The sequence below is a fragment of the Schistocerca cancellata genome, chromosome 4, assembly GCF_023864275.1.
Source record: "Schistocerca cancellata isolate TAMUIC-IGC-003103 chromosome 4, iqSchCanc2.1, whole genome shotgun sequence".
NCBI classification, from domain to species: domain Eukaryota; kingdom Metazoa; phylum Arthropoda; class Insecta; order Orthoptera; family Acrididae; genus Schistocerca; species Schistocerca cancellata.
Window position 1 is genome coordinate 485,291,199 of NC_064629.1, and position 18,559 is coordinate 485,309,757.

At 35.8% G+C, this 18,559-nt stretch overlaps 1 protein-coding gene across 1 annotated transcript in view; it reads left to right on the forward strand.

Moving 5' to 3' along the window:
• The window catches only part of LOC126183219 (single-stranded DNA-binding protein 3-like), a 346,891-nt gene extending 329,694 nt beyond the window's left edge, over positions 1 to 17,197 (forward strand). Inside the window, 6 exon segments of the mRNA XM_049925001.1 lie at positions 767 to 805; positions 4,095 to 4,155; positions 11,301 to 11,366; positions 13,052 to 13,122; positions 13,233 to 13,433; positions 14,476 to 17,197. Of these exon segments, the coding sequence (XP_049780958.1) occupies positions 767 to 805; positions 4,095 to 4,155; positions 11,301 to 11,366; positions 13,052 to 13,122; positions 13,233 to 13,433; positions 14,476 to 14,580 (543 nt within the window). The 3' untranslated portion in view covers positions 14,581 to 17,197.
• The last annotated feature ends 1,362 nt before the right edge of the window (positions 17,198 to 18,559 follow it).

An 18,559-nucleotide genomic window follows, 5' to 3' on the forward strand; every position in this document is an offset into this window, starting at 1 on the left:
TGTGAGTTACTTTTCTTTCTATTGGCTTTAGCAAGTCAAATTTTACCATAAACTTGGCATGCTTTAGTTCTGTATTTCTTCTGCAAATTTTCGATTGGTACTGGGAGCACAAACAAAGTATGCATAAATAATTAATCCTCCTTGAAAATCATTAATATCCAACATAGCCGACATAGAGATAGATCCACACACCAACCTTTTGCTTGCAGTCATGTTGGTGGCCCAGGTGATGTCCCAAGTTATCACTAAGCAAAAGGAAAGAAGAGAAAATAATATTGTGTTGGAGATAAGCTGAAAACCAGCTCCACAAATCAGTTGTTTGCACAAGGTTATTCATATTATGTCATTTAGTCCTGTCATGCTAGCCCTCCATTACTAACTTATATTGTTTATATTTGTTCTGTCTGTGCTTCTTTCCTTTGTTTCACTGAAACTACCTTAGGCAAATCACCCACAAATATAAGAAATTTGTGGCATTTGTGGCAGATAAAACAGGATAAATTATTGTTCTTGTGTTATTGATGTGAGCTCTTTGGTGACTTAGTATTTTGTTGTTTCCCTGTTTTATGTGAGACTGTCTCACAGCACTCTCTCTCTCTCTCTCTCTCTCTCTCTCTCACATGCGCACACACACACACACACACACACACACACACACACACACACACACACACACAAATTATTTTTAACAAGTAATTCTTATTTTTATTATTCTTAAAATTTCTAAATAGACATATTGTTCTAATACATTCCTTTTTGTTTACAGCCAATGAATTATTCCTCTTCATCTCCTGGAAATTATGGGGTATGTATCTGTACTGAAATACAATTTAATATAGTTGCTAAGAGGAGGTGAACAGAAATTATATTGCCTGCTTTGCATTGTATAAAGAGTTAACTTCCCTTACGTAGCATAATTAGATGATTATATGAAGGGTTTCTGGGTGGAAAAATGGGCTTGTGCAACCAACATACATCCTGCAACCAAGGAACTAAATTTTGCCCCTGCAGCTGGTATGAGCTTAAGGCATTGGATTGGTGTGGAGGTGGAAAATGTGAACGCTATTTTGTTGAGAGCCACATGTCAAGATTCTGGGTTAATTCACAATGTTCCACGACTGGTCAACTTTGATAGATGATGGAAAGAAAACAACTATGCCACTTTTGAATTCACATTTCTAAAAAAAAAATTGGGAAGATTAATGTGGCAAAATGCCTTCTAGCTGCACTTCTTTTTCATTGTCATCCAATTTTTTCTGCCTCAGAAATCTTTATTCAGTTTCAAGAAGAAGAAAAAGTTACTGCACATCAAATTTAGACTGCATGATGGATGGCACAGTTCCTAGAATCTACAAGTGTTCTCCATATCCTTGGAAGCAACAGCACTATAGGGAAATGCCATGACTCATCTTCTCTTGTCCCTTTTTTTCTATAATGGCATCTTAGTTTTAGTGTAGTAGTGAAGCACAGCAATTACATTTTAAGTAGCATCCTTTTACTTTGCCTTACAGTCCTTAGATGATTGTTTCCATGATCTTCTTAAGGGACTGAGAGATGTTCATCACATCCAGTAATGCTTCTCTTGCTTTGGGTAACTTGTGGCAACTCTTGTCAAGAAGAGGATCACAATAAAAAAAGGTTATATCCTCTTGTAATAACAGATTCCAAAAATTTTATATATTTCTCTTGAAAGAGCTCTAAAATTTGTAAGTAACATCTCAACAGGATAGAGCCAGGATAGTGCCAGTCAGCTGCAGAGAGAAGTGATATTGCCCATTTCTTCCATCTTCTCTCCTCATTTTTTGTGATGAGTGTCTCTCAAATGATCGTCATCAAAGACCTGCTAATGTACACTTGCACTTCAAAGTGGTATGTTTTCCTTGTTAACCTCTTAAAACTGCTCACCATGGCAATGTTAACTTCCAATGAATGTACATCTTAGATGAGTCTTTTGCCAAATCTTTAATGGTGGAATATAACTGACAGATTTCCGTGTCGATGCCATCCAGTTATTTAGTAAACTGTTGAAGTTAGTTTTCCTTACCAGTAAATTGCATCACAAAGTAGTAACTAGTTTTCTTTCTTGTAACACTCATTTATTGTAATGGTGCATTCTTTTCACATGTGGCCCAGTATATCATTTGCAGCTTCTTAAAATTCTCACAACTTTTCAGTATCAGGCTGGAAACGTTTGTGGAGTCTGTCTTGTAGGATCAACACACACACTACAGTATGTAAATGAAAATCAAACAAATTGTTGTATATAAGATTCTAAGTTCAAATGGTTTTAAAGTGGCTGAAGTTGCTGAGATATGTACGTTACATTATGAAAATCACACAGTTTATTTGGTCAGCAGTGGCAAATAACTTTCTCATACACAGTCTTTGTATTTTTGATAAAGTGCTGTATAAGACCACAGTATGAACTGGATATGATACGTTTAGTAAAGATGAGTTTATGTGAGACAGTAGAATGTTGCAGTTGATTTAGTAAACATCATGCTAGAAGAGTTTTAATTAGATAACTTGTAGTTCAAACAACAAATAAGTTAGATAATTCCATTATTTTTGTGCCATCAGAATCTTATAAGAAGTAGACTACATACATTTTCCCTTTCTACATAGGTAGAAATACAATCTGAAACTGTGAACAGTCTTGCAGCTAGATGAAAAACTAGGAATGCTGTAGAAAATAGCCTTAGTAACATAGAGTATTAAAGTGTTTTGTATTCCTTGGTGCCTGAGGATGAGGACCAGTGCCTCATGGACATTGTGACTGGTTGTGGTATGAACTTTTGATTGAAGACTATTTCATAAACAAATATTAAAGTGCAAAGAGTTAATTCGTAGGTAAGGGAGGTTGGTGTCATGTTTCTATAGCAGCTTGTTTATGTCAGGAAGTTGAAGTAACTAAAAATTGCTAATCATTCTTCAAAGCACAAGTGTTTGGGAATTAAATCATAATACTTAAGATTTAAGATTTAGCTATTGATTTGTAATCTAAGTAAAAAATGGCACTGGATAATAAAGAGCTGTATTACCTTTTACTAAATATGTTCGATTGGTCATCAATGTGACGATTTTCATGAACAAAATGATCGTCTTTAAAAAAAATAAACCAGAACAGCTGTGTATTATACACCCCATGCAATTTTTAACATTCATCAAAGCTGGTGAACATCATGTTGAATTTTTGTGATTGCACTCATTGTATTTGAATGAAAAGTATTTCGGCATTCTCCTCATAATATGCAAAATACATCATGAAGTGGCATATTTGGATGAAGAAGTTTTTCACTCTTATAAACTTTCATTGCCATATATTGAGGAGTATGGGGGTAAAGTTTTAATCTGTGAGATGGTAATGTGAAATTATCATTGTTTCTTGTGTCATAGATATGTTGAAAATGGCTTTCTATAAATAATTCTGGATTGGATCAAATATAGATGAGAAATAGTTTATAAATGTAAATACACAAAATAGTTAAAATATTTAGATCCCTGGATGAAAGTTGGCATGAATCCCTAGACTTAATATTACACACATTTCTAATAATTGTTTTTGGAGTAATAATATCATATTTACACTGTTTGCATTCCCCCAAAAGATTATTCCATATCTTACAATAGATTCAAAATAGCTGTGGTAAACATCTTTTCTGATGTCAGTGTCACTAGTGTAGAACAATATTGTCCTTGCAAATGCAAGACTGTTTAGCTTGTTTGACGGTGGCGGTTTTGATTGTATGGCTATGAGAACTGTTGAAAACTTTGTCACACAGATTTTTAAATATTTGCAAAAGTGTTACTAGTTGTCGGTTTGCTAGGTAGTTTGTAAAGTAGATAGAAAAACAGTAGAAAAATACATCTAGTGGTGAATCCGATGTATAGAACATTCCTGAAGTTTGTCCATCCATAGTTGTTATAGGACAGTGTGACTACACCAACAGTTCAGTATCTTGGCATAATGAAAACAGCCCAGTTTCTTGATGTGGCCACTTCAGGTATTGGAGCTGATTTTTGTAATGAAATTACTGAATTCGTCATATGCATGCAATGGTAACAGTAATGTATGATTTCTTCCTCTGTTACAGGGACCACCTGGTTCTGCAGGACCCCCAGGACCAGGAACTCCTATAATGCCTAGCCCACAAGGTAAGTTTTTGGTGTAGGTATTAAAGATGTGGTGCATTTGTTTATTCATATTATCATAAAATACTGTCAGTTTTAAGTAATGAAGCGGTGTGTTTGATACTATTTTCATGTCAAGTGAAAATGAACCTAACTTGTGTTAGTGATAAATAAAGAGTCTAAATTACATTTTACAGCTATTCAGAAACAATTGCAAACAAAGCAGGTTGCTGTCTAAACTGATAGATCAGAAATGGTAATTTTGCCTGAAGAAAACACATATTCCTCTTTTTCTCATTCCACAATATTTGTGATCGATGAGGCACAGTCAGTTTTGGTGCTAAGGGTGTAAAGCAGACATATAGCCAAAAGTGGGAGAATAATAGTGGTGGTGGTTTTTTTTTTTCCTGCAAAGATAGAGCAGTGCAAATGAATGTACAGGACAAAATTTTCACACACAAAGTGTGTTTGCACATCTGTATCTTTGGAGGATGGGAAGAACATACGGAGGTGTGATTCTACTTTTATTGAATTTAAAACAGAGGAGCCTAGTTTAACTTCATAGGTTTCTAAGTGTAATAATAATTCTAACATACTGCTCACACAAATTTGGATGAAAATTACATAGTTGGTTGGTTTAGAGTAATAATTCATTAAGGTGAATAACAGTAACTAATTATTTTGACAATAGAAGAGTAGTAAACAAATGCTTGTGCTGTGTTTGTTCTTCCTAAGAAATAATTCTTATATAATATCTATTACAGTATAATTGCCTTCTTATAATGAGTCACTATGTGTTGTTAGACTTACCTGGTGCTTCTACACCACTGCTATTTTATCTTCAATTACTTAAACTTTTTATGACTTTTTCTGCATATGTGTACTTGGTTTTAAGACTGTAATGATGTTGCTATGATAAGAGCCACAGCATATAATGCACATTACAGCTGTGATGACATTCAGCCAAACATGTTGCAATAAATCGTCTTTTATAAAAACAAATACAAAAAATCATACAAAGTATAAGAAGATAGTGACTGGTTATGGTAAAGACTATAAGAAGATAGTGACTGGTTATGGTAAAGCTAATTTCAGCACAGCTAATCTATCTTTCTGTGAAGACAACCTAACATGTTTGGAATTGGTGTCCGTGTATGTCGCTAATGTTCCTTTCAAAATAGTTATGTGGCAGTTACTGTCGTTCTATAGATATGTCTGCTGTTTCTTCATAGATGCAAATTCCTATAACCTTTCATTTGATTATTTGGTCTTCATTTCAGTGTTGGGTGTTATTACATGCATAATCTACATCCTACTTACATATTAATATAGTAGAATCATGGCATTTCAACATACTTTCTTCACATTTCACTGAGACATACCTAATTCCACATTTTTTGAGACAGGATGTAATTTTACATATTGTTTGGTGTGAATCAGGAAAACCTAGCAGTTTTAGGATTGTGTTTGAAAGTGGTCAAATTATTATTAATTTTGTGTTAATTGCTTACAAAATTTGAACTTCTTGTTAGATTCATAGATACACTTAGAGACTTAAAAAATACACATATAAAAAAAAAGTTTTGCATCTTATCGGTTTACAGAGTTCCGGAACCTGTACAGAAAATTGGAATAGAGATCAACTTAAACATCATTTCCGCCCTTTTATTGCTCATGAAAACCAAACATTGCTTATTGTACCACCATGCACCGAAATCTTGAGAGGTGGTGGTCCAGATTGCTGTACACACCAGTACCTCTAATACCCAGTAGCACGTACTCTTGCATTGTTGCATGCTTGTATTCATCGTGGCATACTATCTACAAGTTCATCAAGGTGCTGTTGGTCCAGATTGTCCCACCCCTCAATGGTGATTCGGCGTAGATCCCTCAGAGTCGTTGGTGGGTCATGTCGTCCATAAACAGCCCTTTTCAATCTATCCCAGGCATGTTCGATTAGGTTCATGTTTGGAGAACATGGAGAGTCATTCACAAGATGTGCACGATGGGGGTGCAAATTGTCACCCATGAAGATGAATGCCTCACCCATACACTGCCAATATGGTTGCACTATCAGTCGGAGGATGGCATTCACGTATTGTAAAAACACATCTCTAATGATTGTCTGGTTGAAGGCATATGCGACACTCATCGGCAAAGAGAATGTGATGCCAATCCTGAGCGGTACATTTGGCATGTTGTGCTCATCTGTTCCATGCTGCATGGCGTCATGGTTGCAAAGATGGACCTCGCCATGCATGTCGCGAGTGAAGTTCTGCGTCATGCAGCCTATAGCACACAGTTGTAGTCGTAACATGATGCCCTGTGTCTGCACAAAAAGCATTATTCAACATGGTGGCATTGCTGTCAGGATTCCTCTGAGCCATAATCTGTAGGTAGTGGTCATCCACTGCAGTGGTAACCCTTGTGCAGACTGAGCAAGGCATGTCCTCAACAATTCCTGTCTCTCTGTATCTCCTGCATGTCCGGACAACATCGCTTTGGTTCACTCAGAGAGGCCTGGACACTTCCCTTGTTGAGAGCCCTTCCTGGCACAAAGTAACAATGGAGACATAATCAAACCGTGGTATTGGCCATCTTGGCATGGTTGAACTACAGACAACACTAGCCATGTACCTCCTTCCTTGTGGAATGACCGTAACTGATGGGTTGTCAGACCGCCTCCATCTAATAGGTGCTGCTCAGGCATGGTTGTTTACATCTTTGGATGGGTAAGTGGTGTCTCTGAATAGTCAGAGGTACTGTGTCTGTGATACATTAACGCCTGTCTTTCCGATTTCTGGGAACCAGGGTGATGCAAAACTTTTTTTGATGTGTGTATTAAGTTCTTGTGCAACTATTTTAATAATTTTTCTGTGAATCAACAGATAGTTTTTGAAAATCTGCAAGCTGTGAGGAATAGTTAATGACAGCAATCTCAATAGTTGATACTCATATTTAGAGATTTTACTTGGGAAGAAACCACTGATAGCTACTGATCTTTATTCGTCATCAGTGACAAAGTAATCTGTGTACAAAGTTACAAACTGTATACAGCAATGTTGCCAAATATACCATCAGATTGGTTGATTTCTGATGGTTTTGAGGTTATTTACACTGTAACTTTGATTGGTTATGTTAGATTGCATTGTTTGTTACAGAAGTGGTGAGGTATATATATAACAAATAAAACATACTAAGAACACAAAGGGTGTGTGTACTTATATTTGCCTGAGACAGATATAGTGTCGGAAATTACCCCCATATTTTTTAAATCTGTACCTGAATTTACAAAGTGTGCAGGTGGAATTTTGGACATAAGTTGACGTTTCAAAAACATTCTACATTCTTCTTATTTAATGTCAGAGATTTTAACACATTTTAAGGATGTCCATCATTATGAATGTCTGATAAGGATTGAGATAATGAATCTAATATATTAAAGGTCAATTCTTATTTTCTGGCAAATTAAATTGCAAATTTTGAAAGCTCTAAATTGAAATATTAAAAACAGACACAAAATAAAGAAATTCTACAAAAAGATCAAAATCAGATTTCTTATTCATCATTCAAAATTAAGTTGCAAACACTTCAGACATTGACAATAAAGTTAAGACAGTCTACAGATCCAAAGCATGCCTTTAAAAATAAACAGCCATCTCATTTCAACTGGTGTATAAGTAATTGCGGAACTTGTTTTTGTATTGTGTTGTGTCTTCATCAAGGACATTTAAGAACTACAAGTATGTTGCTACTGTTGTTGTGTGGGTACAAGAATTTCAAACATACTCCCCTTGCACCAACATTTGTGGCCTCTCCAATGTACTGCCTCATATATTCCTTGTTTCCAGGTGTGTATTTGTAGTCCACAAAAAGAAAAGCCTCTCCTTTCATCTGTCGATGATGGCTCATTTTCACTTTTATTACTGCTAGAAGCAATATCACTTGTTTGTGCACTGTTTTTGTCTTCCTAGAAGTCGTGGCCCATAACCGATTTCCCAGGAGGAACGTTTAGTTTGTGATGGTGCGAACTACCAGGTTTACTTGGAGGATAATGAACTTCTTTGAACATTTCTCATGCCTCTGCATTACTTTGCCAGCCCTCCTCAGTATCAGGCAATTTCTGTAAGACATGATCTGGATCAAATGAGATTAGACCTATGATAAAAAAAACCCTCTTTGTTTTCAGTAGGATTAGCTGAAATCTTAGTCAGTGTCGGCTTCAGAAGAGATGGAAAAGCATCCTCGGAAATGGTTCCATGAGTGTACTTCTTCCATTCAGTTAATTTTGCTCCTCTCATTGTTCTGAAGAGGATTACATCCAGTGGTTAGAGGAGATGGGTGCTATTAGAAGAACAAATCTCAACACCAAGAATTGGTTAATATAGAGTATTGAAGTGAAGTTGTCATCCACTGATGTCCCATAAGTGCTTGGTTAGAGATAGATCTGGTGATCACGCAGGCCATGGCATCATGTCAACACGCTGTAGAGTATTTGGGGTGAGCATTATCGTTTTGGAAAACACACTCTGGAATGCTGTTCATGAATGGCAGCATGACAGGTTGAATCACCAGACTTATGTACAAATTTACAGCCAGGGTGCATATGATAACCACAAGAGTGCTCCTTCCATCACATGAAATCGCACCCCAGACCTTAACTCCAGGTAAAGGTCCAGTGTGTATAGGCCACAGACAGGCTGGTTTCAGGTGCTCACCTAGTCTTCTTCTGACCAACACGCGAATATCACTAGCACCAAGGCAGAACCAGCTTTCATCAGAAAACACAAAAGACCTCCAGTCTGCCCTCCAATGAGCTTTCACTCGACTCCATTGAAATTGCAAATGGCAGTGATTTGGCATCAGGGCAATGCATGCTATAGGGCATCTGGCTCAGAACTGTCCTTGAAGTAACCGATTTGTAACAGTGTGTTGTGTCACTGTGGTGCCAACTGCTGCTTGAATTCCTGCTGCAGACGCAACATGATACGTCACAGCTGTATGCCAAATACGATGGTCTTCCCTCTCAGTAGTGCCATGTGGCTGTCTGGAGCCCAGTCTTCTTGTGATGATACCTTCCCCTGACCACTGCTGCCAGCAGTTACGCACAGTGGCTATATTCTTGCCAAGTCTTTCTGCAGAATTTGGAAGGGACATTTAGCTTCTCGTAGCTGTAGTACACACCTCAAAACCAGTTCAGCGAGCTGTCAATAATGGTGTCTTCGTTGTCATAGAGGTATTCCTGACTAATATCAACTCACTGTGTCCAATCTCAAAGGTAACTAATGCTCACAACCTTTACAGCATGTATTTAAAGCAAATCTGATTTGCACCCTCATAGTGGAGCAACTAGTGCCACTCTCACATAACTGGCATGAAATCTGAATAATTGTCATCTTTCAGATGTAGAAATGTGCCTACTAACTTTCGTTTATCTTGCAAAACTCCTCCTTGGTGTTGGGATCTTCCTTTGCCATCAGTGCACTTTCTTGGCATTATCAGAAATCACTGCACACAGTACCCACTTTTGTGAAACCTGTTGTTATTTTATAATTCTATATGAAAAACTTGGCAAGCTTGTAGAACAACTGTCTCAATGCTGTAGACTACTGATCTTGTTGACAGCTGCTGTTATAATACTTTCCACCAGTTGCAACAATAGAAAGTTTCCCCTTGATGGTAGTGTGTGAACTTTCAACAATGAGACTGTTCATCAGATATTTAACTAGATAAACATTAGACCCAAAATAAAAGTTGTGGCCCAAAATAAAAGTTGTGGAATGCATGAAATACAATCTCATGCTTAAAATAATTATAAGTGAAAATTAGCAGCAGTTAGTTGCTATGCAGTGGGAAAGAGCAAATAAACCATACTGTCAGAAATTCCCACAGTGACCAAAATCACTCTATTTGATGGTACCTTTGTTATTTTAATGTTACCAGTTTCAGAATTTTAATAAGGAATTGTCATAATTGGCATAGCCAGTAACACACTTATATCTCTAAAGATTACACTGAAATTTGAAATGTATGTGAGGGTAAACCTAAAATGTATGGAGACTTTTTCTGTGGATAGTGGTAACATGAATATTGATGGAACCAGTAAACAAATTGTGTTACCATGTCATATTAGACACCACTTTCATAACTTGATCAGCAGGTGTAAAAATTATTGTGCAGTTGTGGTGTTTCTATGATTCTGGTGCCTATGCAGTAATGATTTTGTCAATTTACTTTTAATTTTAATTTGTGTAACTGGTATTTACTTTTTTGAAGAGCACCCTATGAAAGCTGTTTACCTATTGCAGTTGCTTTAATAGTAGTTGTTTTTCCAGCTGAACAATTCAGTGTGACCAAATACAAAATTGGTTCTATACATGTTGTTGTTAAACCTCTCAGTTCTATAGTATGTAATATTCAGAATATAGAACCTTCTTACCTTGTACACTTTGAGCTAACTATGGGAAAGTGGGGTAGCTACTTCTTAACTGTAATTTATTAAAACTTAGAAGGCTAGTGTATCAGTGATGTTTGCACTTCGCATGCAATAGGAAAGTGCATTAGAACTTAACTGGTTGTTAGAGGGGCCTAGTTTTGACTGAAAACCATATTTCAAATAATGTTGGTATTGACGATGATGATGTAGATTTATGTATAAATCCTTGAAGCTACGTCATCTTTTTGAAAATGCCATGTTCTGGGAAGTATGGCTTTGAGAACTTTTCCCTCCTTTCTAAAGTTTTGCATGTAAATTGATTGTATATAATATGAATTGCTAGCATCAATCTAAAAGAATGTACTAAATACACAGACTCATTACTTATCCTGTAGCTCCAGAAACTGTTTCTGTAACTGATAGTAATAAATGTCTGCTATTGTAATTTTTCATGTTGAGCACTCAAACTGAAATACACTGGTTACAAAAAATGAGCTCAGTAAATGTATCTACACTAGTTGTGGCTGTGACAGTAAAATTTAATTTGTATGCTGACTTATGTCAAGGGCATTTTTGTGTTGAAATTGTCCATAAAATAGCATGGCTTATTGTTAGTAGTGCATGTTGTGCTCATTTTTAATCTCTTTTGTCATCTTTAGTTCATAGATATTCCAACACATTTGTTAAAATAATTGTGAGTCACGTAAGAAGCACTGATTGTATTTCTTTCTAGGTTCTGTGGGTCCCTATTCCCCTGCTAGTCACCGAATGCCCACTCCCAGTCCTGTGACGAGACAAGGTGAATACTGAATATACAAGACAGGCATATCTGTCAGGCTTACATGACTTGCCCTAACCCATCTATTCCAATATATTATGTATACATAAAGGCAGGAAGCAGTTAGTTGTCAAATGAGAACATCTATTGGCCACAGGGATAGCCAAAAATCCATAGTGACTTTCAGAATCACTGGAACTTAGTAGTTATTTTCTCCGCCCAATTTTTTTAATTTCTTTTTTTTTCTTTTTTTTTTTTTTTTTTTTTTTTTTTTTTTTTTTTTAGTATAACACTGTACTTCAACCTGAATTGTAGCACAGAGTATGCATAAATAAAATAGTGTTATTTCTATAGATACTTATGTTGAAATAGTATGATCTAAAATCCATTGGGGAAGAAAACTATTTATTTGTACAGTCTGCCTTGTATAGTGTGATGACATAGTACAGTACTAACCAAAAGATTATTAGCTCCCCTTCCAGTTTAGTGAAGCCTGTTCTAAACCAACACTGGAAAACTTTTGAAATGCCAGCTTATTAATCAAATCCTTGGCATATTCCTGACCCCATAGTGCTAAACAGCTATTGCATTAGAATGCATTGTATTCGTGGAATGAAATTTTCATGAAGTGAAATGTCACTTTGTCCTCCCTGTTGTATTATAAACTGTTGCTTTGCATCTAGGTCTTGCTCCTACTTTTTCTATAATGTTAAAACATGGCATAAATGTAAATCAGCTTTTGTAATACATAAGTCATAGTTTGATGGTATAACAAAATAATCTGAGAACTTTGCACTGTCTAACGAGTTAGGTTAACTGCAGTGACTGCATCCTTTTCTAGGATAACATTTAATTTAAGGTTACTGACACATTCTTCACTCAATTATGACTTTGAATATATCCTCTCTCTCTCTCTCTCTCTCTCTCTCTCTCTCTCTCTATCTCTCTCTCTCTCTCTCTCTGTCTGTACAGATTATCTTTACTTTAAAAAGCATGGCCTTGATCCTCTCTAAATGTATTAACTCCTGTAACATACTCCTTTGCTTATAACAAATGTAAATGTGGGTTATGTTGTTGCAGTGTATCATATTAAAATAAGAAACATTTTTATAATTTCTTGGAAAATAGTGGGAGCAGAGCAGGTATATTCCATAAAGTAATATACATATAAAACAAAAGTAAGCAAGAACGAAAAGTCAAAGCTGAATCGACCTATCATTACAGCAGCTTCTAATGTGATCATGTGTACAAAATCTTATTAGGCCATATCTCATCTGGAGATTGCTTTCCTGTTTTAATTTCAGATCTTCTCCATTCCACACATTTTCCCCATTAGATAATGATAAATTTAACTTAATGTTAGGGCATCTCATGTAAGATATAGGTTTTACAACTAATTAATTAAAATTAATATAACAGTAATCTTTAGTAGTAAAAACAAAGTTTATTTGTGTTATTTATAAAGTTGTGTGTCAGCTTATATTAAATGATGCTCCTTTCATTAACAGTTCAAGGGTACTATGTTTTACTATGCATCTAGTTTATGTTCCATTTTCAATATTATATAATTCTTGTTTTTAAGTGGGCCGTTGAAGCAGTCAGTTGCATTTGTGACAAAATTTTTGGGTTTATTGTTACATGAAGTAAGTTTAAGAATGAATTGTATTAAAATTATACTCATCTGACATGAATTAATTGTTTCACAGATTCTTCAAATTCTGGTGGTGAGAACATGTATACAATGATGAAGTCTGTCCCCGGTGGAAATATACCAGGTGTAAGTAGAAAACTTAAGGAAGATGATCTGTCTCTGATAATAAACCAGAACTGTTAAATTCCTTCATTTGTTTTTACTTTGCTAGTTGTTTTATGTTACTTTTGTTGCAGGATTTCCCTATGGCCACTGGTCCTGAGGGTGGTCCAATGGGACCAATGGGACCTAATACCATGGGGCCAGTTATGAATGGTGATGGCCTGGATGGAATGAAGAACTCCCCAGCCAATGGTGGTCCTGGCACACCACGAGAAGACAGCGGAAGTGGGATGGGAGACTACAACTTGGGGGGCTTTGGGGGACCTGGGGAAAATGTGAGTATGAGTGCTGGTGGCTATTTCTCCGAGACGTAGTGCCAGATACAAACACGCCGAGACATGGTGTCTTGCCTAAGGAACCGTCCTACGTTCAAGAGTTTGCTTGCCAAGTTTTCGACTTATCTCAACATCGCTAGATAAATAAAATAAATTTTTGAACTATTTTTAAATTTAATGTAAGGTATTTCTTAGATGTGGGCAACATACGTGAATGTACACTCTGACCATTAGACGTGTTTGATTCCTAGTTGTAATCATGATTGTGCACCTTAATGTCTGGTGCTATCATTTTCAGTTTTTTTTGTTTACGTTTTTGCTTTCTATTATTTTGCCATGACATAACTAATCACAGCTAGACTGTATGTGTGAAAACACTGAAACTTGAGTTATAAATTAGTATTTGCATGTGAAATATTTGTTGCAGGAATGTGAGATAATGTTTCACTTTAATTCATATGCTGTGGAAATATTTCAGAATTAAATTAGCCATTTGAGTTTCTGTGCTGCTTACTTATTTGAAGCATTTTTATAGATACTTAAAATAAATTTTGTTGGTCAGATTGAAGATTGTGTAAGTAGGGAAGTAGGGAGGAAGCTACGCTTTGGTGTGATCCACTTGCAAAATTGCTTCTTTTTTTTCTCATTATAATTTGCTAGGGGTGTTAAAGCACACCATACTGCTGCAAGATGGAATGCACTCTTAAATTTGTAATTGTGATGAAAATGTGTATAATTACTGAAAAAGTATTAAAGTTTGTGTTTAATTCTCAGTATGCCTCATGTTAATGCGCTTGCCCCTCCCTACTGCCTTCGTCACACAATTAACATGTCCGCCCGCCAAACTCACACGAAGCCGTGATGACGGAAGGGTGTGTTGCATGAACCAAATTTCTTTTCAAAACTCAACTTTACTTTGCTAATTTTCAATTCTGAAATTTTAAAATTCAAAAATAAAAATTCGGTAAAAATTTGATTTCTGTAGATATCATAAAAAATGTTGGAAGTTTGGACTGTGCAGTGAACACTTTCTTCCTTCCAGGACCAAACTGAATCAGCCGCCATTCTGAAAATTAAGGAAAGCATGCAGGAAGAAGCCAAGAGGTTTGAAAAAGACTCCGACCATCCGGATTATTTCATGCAATAACACCCCGTCCCAGGCCCATTCCTCAAACCTTTTGTGGTCCCAACAAATTTCCTTTCCTGTTAGTCTCCTAGTACCTTACCATATCCCACGTCAAGCAAGCATCCTAGTCCTTTCCAGTTCCAGGACCTGCAGTCAGACAGAGGATCAGCTTGTTGTAAAATCAGATTGCAGTCTGTAATGTTGTAACTTTAATCCTAATTCAGACACAAAAATGTACATGCTGGCTGAATTCTATATTGACAGCAAAAATTTGCTTATGTTGTGGTTTCTCTTAAACTTCTTTGAAATGGAAATTATGTTGTGAAGAAAAAAAAGTTATACATCAGTCTTGTAGCATGTTCCTAAGGCTAGCAGTAAGGCTGGCAATCTGATTGAGTGGGTTATTTCATGCAGTGTGAATGATGAAACGAAAGTAAGTGTTAAATAACTTTTCGTCTGTGTGTTTTTCGTGTCTAGTATTGATGGGTGTGTGATATTTTGTGTGTCTAGTGGTAAACTCACGCTATGTACTGTTGAACAATGAGGAGCTTACTTGGATATAAGAACAATAGTAAAGTATTACTCGCTCCATGCGTCTATTAGCTCTATATGTCTTATTTGCTCCATGACTCTAAATTCACTCTGTGCGTCTAATTCGCTCCATGAATCTGAATTCACTCTGCGAGTCTAATTTGCTCCATGACTGTAAATTTGCTCCACGAGTCTAATTCGTTCCACGAGTGTAATTCACTCCACGAATCTAATTCCATATCCTTTCAACTTTGCCATAAATCCTACTAATTTCACTCATAAACTGTAAAGCCCAATAAATAGATCCAATTACATTATATTGTCAAAAATAAATAGATTTTAATTTCATACATGGGGCTCTATACAAGAAATTAAAATTTTATATTATTTATACTATAACAGACTATCTCTTAAAGGAACACATTACTGTTGTGAGTCATCTACACCACTCCATCAAATTTAATCTTGTTTCAGCTACCCTTTTATGGTACTGTTGTAAATTTGTGAAAATTGTCTATGTACATTTTTATGCAAGATTCAACCCTCTGACACTTTTATATCACTGAGGCCCTTTGCAGATAATGTTAGTTTAGAATAAAATATAAGATTGTGAAATATCATAATTATTTTAGTCTCCCTTATAGTGGATGTGGTACTGCCTATGTGTTTGCTGTTGCCATTATCAGTAAAGATTTTCCACTAAAATTTAATACGTCATATAAAATGAAGTTGCTAATTAAGTACCATGTAATTGTTTTTTGCAATATTTATATGTGGAATTCATTTAGGCTAAAATCTGTTGGGTTCATGCAGAAATGTCAAGTAACACAGGCATCAGCTGAAGAGTACATGTATTGCTCCAGTAATCCGCATGTATTTATGTAGATTTTTGTAACAATAGGTTCCTCTCAAATAAAAAAAAAAAAATTAAGGTTGTTACAAGAGAATGGAAAATATGTCTGAAAGGGAGAAGTTACTGAATAAATTAAGGTTACTATTAGGCAAGATGGAAATGATTCTTCATTAAATTGTTAATAATTGTCATATATCCAAATAGCTGTGACAGTTCAGTATTTATAAAGTATGTGTTAAAGTGTTTAATTATGTTAGGGTATTTCTGTCTTGCCAGGAGGACGTAGTTTTTAAAAAATGTGTGCAATGTAAATATTTATGAATGTATTTTTTTCCTTTTAATTGTAGCATCTGAATGTGAACTAACCAGTCTGTTTTATTGTAAATAAATTATTGTTTCTTCACATAGTGAGTGGAGCAGCTCACAAATTCAGTTCTTAACTTCCATTGTACTTAGAGCTGCTTTATATACTCTCAAAGATTCAACCTTTGTACAGTATATGAAAGGAACAGTACGTGGAATTGTAGTATTTGTTCCCCAGATTATGAGTCATGTGGTCTTGCCAGTTTAGTTATACTAAAAAAATAAAAAATAAATATAATCTATGTGGTGTGCCCTTTGTGAAAACATCCATCAGAACAGATGTAAAGAAAGCAGTGTGTGCAAACCCAAATTCAATAAGTATTTGTCATGTGTGTGTGTGTGTGTGTGTGTGTGTGTGTGTGTGTGTGTGAGTGAGTGAGTGAGTGAGAGAGAGAGAGAGAGAGAGAGAGAGAATGTGTGTGTGTGTGTGTGTGTGTGTGTGTGTGTGTGTGTGTGCGCTGACCCCACATTCATTGAGTATTTGTACATTATATCATACTGCGTCAGACCTGCATTGTAACTAACACGAAATGTAATAGCCTTTGCTCAAGTTTGCCCATTACTTTTTGTGAAGCATTGGTGTTTGTTAAATATTTTTTTAGTCCTCTGATTATGACTGCGTGATACACTCCATTTTTATCTGTTTTGCGTTATGTTTTATTTAATGTTGTTCACACTTTATAGTATCTTCGATGTGTAAATAATAGAGGCATGTATTATGATGTAAATTATCGGTGTCGCTGCTACTGTATATGTTTGTTTCATTTCCCTTTTGTTAATATTGTTATTAAAAGATAAGATTCAGGCAGGGAAACAGTTTCTGAGTTCTACACACACACTTGTCACTGTACCTGTGGCCATCAAATATAATGCAACACATTTGAGTTATTAGATTCTTATACTTTATTTCCTTTGCCATCCCACATCCTTCGTTATTGTCTGCCTCTTCATTCTTTGATTTTGTATTTCAGTATACAGACCTATGTAAAATTGTCATTGATAACTTGATGATTGAATATATGTTGAGCACTGCAAGTTTTATTTGGTTTTAAAAACAATTGTCATATCTCAAACATGGCTAACATTGAAATAATCATGAGTATATTAAACATTAAAATCACAGTTGTATAATTTTACACGTAAAACGTATGAAAAATGTATGGACATGAACAGGAGACTCATTTGACATCATTCAAGTCAGCGGAACAGAGTTACATGGAAACAGTAGAATGTCGGCAGTGAGAGTACTTGGCCACATTAAAGAATTTCCACCCTAAGGAAGAGTAGAGAGAGTGATCAATGGAAACTGAAATTTTTACTTTTTGGATGTGTCTATATCTTATGCATCCTACCCATTCCGAAAACCTATTTGTTAAAGATTTTCTGCAGAGGTGAGGAAATAGTTACTGATAGGCAACAGAGATGCCCAGAAAAACTTCAGTTATTGCAAAAAATAGTCATATATAAAATATTTTTGTAATGCATAATAACATATAGTCTATATGCAGGGTGCTCCGTGATTTGTGGGTCTGTATACAGGGTATCCCAGGACAAATGGGCAATACTCAAGGATATGACAGGAATGATTATTCAAAGTATAGTAAACATAGGCTCTAAAATGCAGGCCCTTAAGGGTTATGATCATTGTTTACCTTCACTACTGTGAAGCACATCTCTTCTACTGATAAAGTGCTCGTAGTTTTTGAGGTATGCATTTTAGAGTCCATGTTTATTAGTCTTTCATACTTTGAATAATCGTTCCTGTCATATCCCTGAATATTAACCATTCCTGCCGAGAGACACTGTATTTTTAAAATATTTCTTCAAGTTTTCTTTTTTAGTACTGTCTACAGGTTTCACCAATTACTGTTCTTTGCTAGTTATGTATCATATGATAATGTTGTTGCAGCGGTATTTTTTATCACTATTTGAGTGATATGTTGCAGAAATACGAAGCAAAATTGCAGTACACAGGTACCTTAGAAATGAAGTGGACAAATTGGCAATTGATGAGAAGCACTAAGTACTAGAGTAGGAAGTTTGGAAAAATATGGAAGGTGCCTTATGTTACATTATTGAAGGAAACATCAGGGCACCTGTAAACTGAAGGTTCTTCCTCAGCCTATCCAAGTTTGTTATAAAGAGTACCTTTAAGCTGTTCTGTGAGCGTATACCAACCCTCCCATAGCACACTTTTTGAAATGGTGGCTACACAATGCACAGACAACCTGGAAAGTGGTTATAATGCACCCA